Source organism: Ictalurus punctatus, chromosome 12 (genome assembly GCF_001660625.3).
Source record: "Ictalurus punctatus breed USDA103 chromosome 12, Coco_2.0, whole genome shotgun sequence".
NCBI classification, from domain to species: Eukaryota; Metazoa; Chordata; class Actinopteri; order Siluriformes; family Ictaluridae; genus Ictalurus; species Ictalurus punctatus.
This window is the reverse complement of record NC_030427.2, coordinates 32,002,544-32,006,702: the sequence shown is the minus strand read 5'-3', so window position 1 is coordinate 32,006,702 and position 4,159 is coordinate 32,002,544. Positions and strand designations below refer to the sequence as shown.

The following is a 4,159-nucleotide window of genomic DNA, read 5'->3' as shown; positions in this document are numbered from 1 at the left end:
GCCATGCATAGATTACCGGGGCCTCAACCAATGTTCTGTCAAGTACCGCTATCCTCTGCCACTGGGGCCTGCACCCCTTGAGCAACTCAGATCAGCAAACATCTTGACAAAACTGGACCTTCACAGTACTTACAACCTGGCATGTATCCAAGAGGGAGATGAGTGGAAAACGGCCATCAGTACCACCTCAGGCCTCTATAGGTAATTGGTCAGGCCATATTGGCTCTCTAGCACCCCCTCAGTGTTCCAGGGTCTCATTAATGATGTCCTAAGGGACCTGTTGGTGAGAAGTGTCATCACGCACATCGACGACATCTTGATATACTCAGAATCCCCGGAAAAACATTTTCAAGTTCAAATTCAAGTGGTTTTATTGTCATTTCAACCATATACAGCTGGTACAGTACACAATGAAAAAAACAATGTTCCTCCAGAACCATGGTGCTACATAAAACATCACACTAAACACATGAGACGACACCAAACTAAATAAAATCTACACATTCTACACAAACTGCACGTGCAGATGTGTGCTAACGACACAGGTACAATACTAATAAAACAGAACAATAGACACAAGAAGGGACAGTGTAGTGCTGACCAGTACACAGTTTTAGTGTGTAAGTGTCTGGTATAATAGGTCCTCAATGTATGTCACGTATTACGAAGATTCCGTCAGCACTAACTCTACATCAGAGTAGAGAAATGTGAATTCCATCAGCACAGCATCTCAGTCTTGGGCTACATCATCAGCTCTGAGGGAGTCACCATGGAGCAAGGCAAGGTGCAGGATTGGCCAACTCCATGAACTGTCAAGGATTTACAGCAATTTCTGGGCTTTGCCAACTTCTACCAATGCTTCATCAGTGCCTTCAGCTCCATAGTACACCACTTAATGTCCTGATGAAAGGCAAGCTGAAGTGTTTAACCTGGACTCCAGCTGCCCAAGAAGCACTAAATCAACTAAAGAAAGCATTCACCACAGCTCCCATTCTAAAGCACCCCAATCCTTCCAAGCCGTTTGTCATGGAGGAAGATGGCTCGGAGACAGGAGTGGGAGCCATCCTCTCACAGAAGTTCAGAGACAAGCCAAAGCATCACCCTGTGACTTTCTTCTCCAAGAAATTGTCCCCAGCAGAACGAAACTATGATGTGGGTAACCGAGAACTGTTGGCAGTCAAACAAGCCATGGAGGAATGGTGACATTGGCTGGAGGGAACAATGCACCCGTTCATCATTTTCACCAACCATAAGAACCTTGAGTACCTACGTACAGCCAAGCATCTGACACCTCGTCAAGTCTGTGGGTCCCTGTTCTTATGATTGCAGTTCACCCTGTCCTACAGACCTGCTTCCAAGAATACCAAAGCCGATGTCCTCTCCCATCTTCATAGCACAGGAGTTTGAGGCACCCACTACGAATACATTCTACTGACTTCCTGTCTGGTCAGCTCCATAGAATGGGAAATTGATCAAACCTTTGCATGCATACCGAGATCATAAATCCCAGCAGTGTTCCCACCAAGGAAGCAGTTTGTTCCTGAGCAGCACTGGCTCGAGCTCATTTCCTGGGCCCACATGGCAGTCAACGCACCTACCACCTGTTTACCAACATGCTAAAGGATGTGCATCATGTAGTATGCTCCTGCTGGATGTGTGCCTAGTCAAAGGTTCCTCAAACACTGCCCGCAGGCAAGTTCCAGCCTCTACCCATACCGGAACGCCAATGGTCCCACCTCTTCATCATTGACTTACCAGAGTCCCAATATGACACAACTCTCTTAGTAGCTGCTGATTGATTCTCAAAGTCACTGCATCTGATTCCACTGCCAACCATCCTGTCTGCATTTGCAGCGGCCGAAATGTGGATCCAGCATGTATTCAGGAATTTCAGAATACCGGAGGAAATGTCAGTGATACTTCAATTCACGTCTTGAGTCTGGTCCAGTTTCATGGAGAAAATGGGTATCACAGTCAATCTAACTTCAGGCTACCACCCACAAGCTAATATTCAAGTGGAACAAGCCAATCAGGAGATAGGAAGGTTATATACGTCAAACCACGAGGACTTGTCCAGATTCCTCCACTTGGTTCAGTATGCCCAGAACTCCCTACATCACTCAGCAACACACCTTATCCTATTTCAGTGTGTCTTCAGTGCCAACCCCACTGACTCCCTGTCCATTGACCGGTGGCTCCAAGGAAGTGAACAAGTTTGGGAAAGCACACACCAATGCCTGTTTTAATACATGCGCACCTACAAGCAAAAGGCTGATCATCATCGCAGTGAACACCAGTACCAGCCAGGTGACAGTTTGACTCTCACCCAAAGATCTTAAACAACTATACCTGTGCAAACAACTCAGTCCAAGGTATATCGGACCATTTAAAATCATCAAACAGATCAGTGAGGTCACTTACAAGCTGGACCTACCAATACACAGCTGCATAGCTCAGTCATTCGATTTATCTTGCCGCAAACGGGGGGTGCTCTGTTATATTGCAGCAAACCAGTGACTAACATGGCTGAAGATAATTACACTCCCCCTTCACACACACTTGCCTTCAACTTCCCCCGGATTTCTAACCACACACACCTGTTTACAATCTCACACACACTCACTCCACACTACATAAGAGACTCTTGGAGATTACACGGGAGGTGTTGTGGCGGCTTTGGATTGAAAACAACATCATTAACAAACTTTCAAGAATGATTTAATGACGAGGCAGTGAGATGGCAGTGTGTGCTCTGTCCATATTGGATGGCCTGAGCGATGAGGCCACAGTGCTGGGAGGTGTGCTCATCCTGCTCCTGGCGCTGGTCCTGGCCTGGCTCTCCACCCACGTGGTTGATGGTGGTGATCACATCCTGGGTACCATCCTCACCGTGGGTGCCCACGCCTCGCTCATTGGCTTAGAAGGCCATGATGGCTACGCGATTGCTCCGTCCAGCTCGGAGTCAGGTGAGCAGCAGAGCGATGAGGCAACAGAAGAGGACAAACAGGAGGATGAAGAGGAGGAGGGAGAAGGAGGAAAGGAGCTGTTGGATATCCAAGGAGGCCGGAAGAAAATGAGCCGAGGGCGTGAGGGGGAGAACAAGGGAACGGAGGACAAAGAGGATGAGGGCACGTGCAACACAATGCGGCTGAAGTTTTTGAATGATACAGAGGAGCTGGCTGTGCTGAAGCCTCAGGATACAGTCGGAGTGCAGAAAAGTAAGTACTTCTCTGGGCGCGAACGTGAGATTAAGCTGATCTATCAGGGGCAGCGGCTGCAGGACCCACGACGCACTCTCCTCTCACTCAACATCACCCACAACAGCGTGCAGCACTGCCACATCTGCCAGGTCCCGAGTCCAGCCTTGCCCCAGGCCGAGCCGGACGACGGGCAGCGTGCTCAAGCCTGAGCAGGTATCAGAGAAGCGATGCTGTAATTATGCTTTAGATTCATGTAATCTTTATAGTAATTTAATCTCAACACAATGCTTAGTTTGTCCGCAGTTATTGTGGATATCATGGATTAAAATTTATGCCAGTTTTACCTAATCTCTCTCTATCATACCTGTAACATACACGGACTTCAACTTGTTTTTCTGCCCTGAGAAAAGAGCTGAAAACCTGTTTAATTAATAAAACTCACTTAGACAGTAAGGCTAAGATAAAATTCTGTCATTGAATGCTTCAAATATGCAACCGTATAATCTAAGATTGAATAGGTTTTAGAATGACACAGACATGAGAGGAAGCCTTACTAAAGCAGTTTTATGTTTATTCTTTTTTGTAATTCAAGAGAGCATTCCACAAAACTGTTATATATGTGATATAATTCAAACACTGCCCTTTATAATAGACTTGAGTAAATACAAGCTGTGATAGATGGACGTTAGTTTGGAAAGCGCTGGAGTATTCCGTTAATGAATGTTTTGTTTGGTTACATCACTTCAGCTGTACAATTCACTGACCACATGATGCACAACCCAATAAAACCCAGGGGTCATATTCGTAGCGGAAACTTTAATTAATAATTTTCATTTTATAATAACGATGCACAGTTTTGTGTTATACTAATCGTTCAGCGTATTTATTTTCGGGTGAAGTTTTGTATGATTAACGAATGAGAATAGCATACCAGCTAACGGTCCTTTGCTTCAGCTCAC

The 4,159-nt window shown here is 46.0% G+C and overlaps 1 protein-coding gene across 1 annotated transcript; it reads left to right on the top strand.

Moving 5' to 3' along the window:
* The first annotated feature begins 2,501 nt into the window (after positions 1-2,501).
* LOC108273021 (transmembrane and ubiquitin-like domain-containing protein 2) lies at positions 2,502-3,414 on the top strand. Its single transcript, XM_047158941.2, has one exon. The coding sequence runs from the start codon at positions 2,738-2,740 to the stop codon at positions 3,407-3,409; it is 672 nt and encodes a 223-aa protein (XP_047014897.1). The 5' UTR covers positions 2,502-2,737; the 3' UTR covers positions 3,410-3,414.
* Positions 3,415-4,159: the final 745 nt, after the last annotated feature.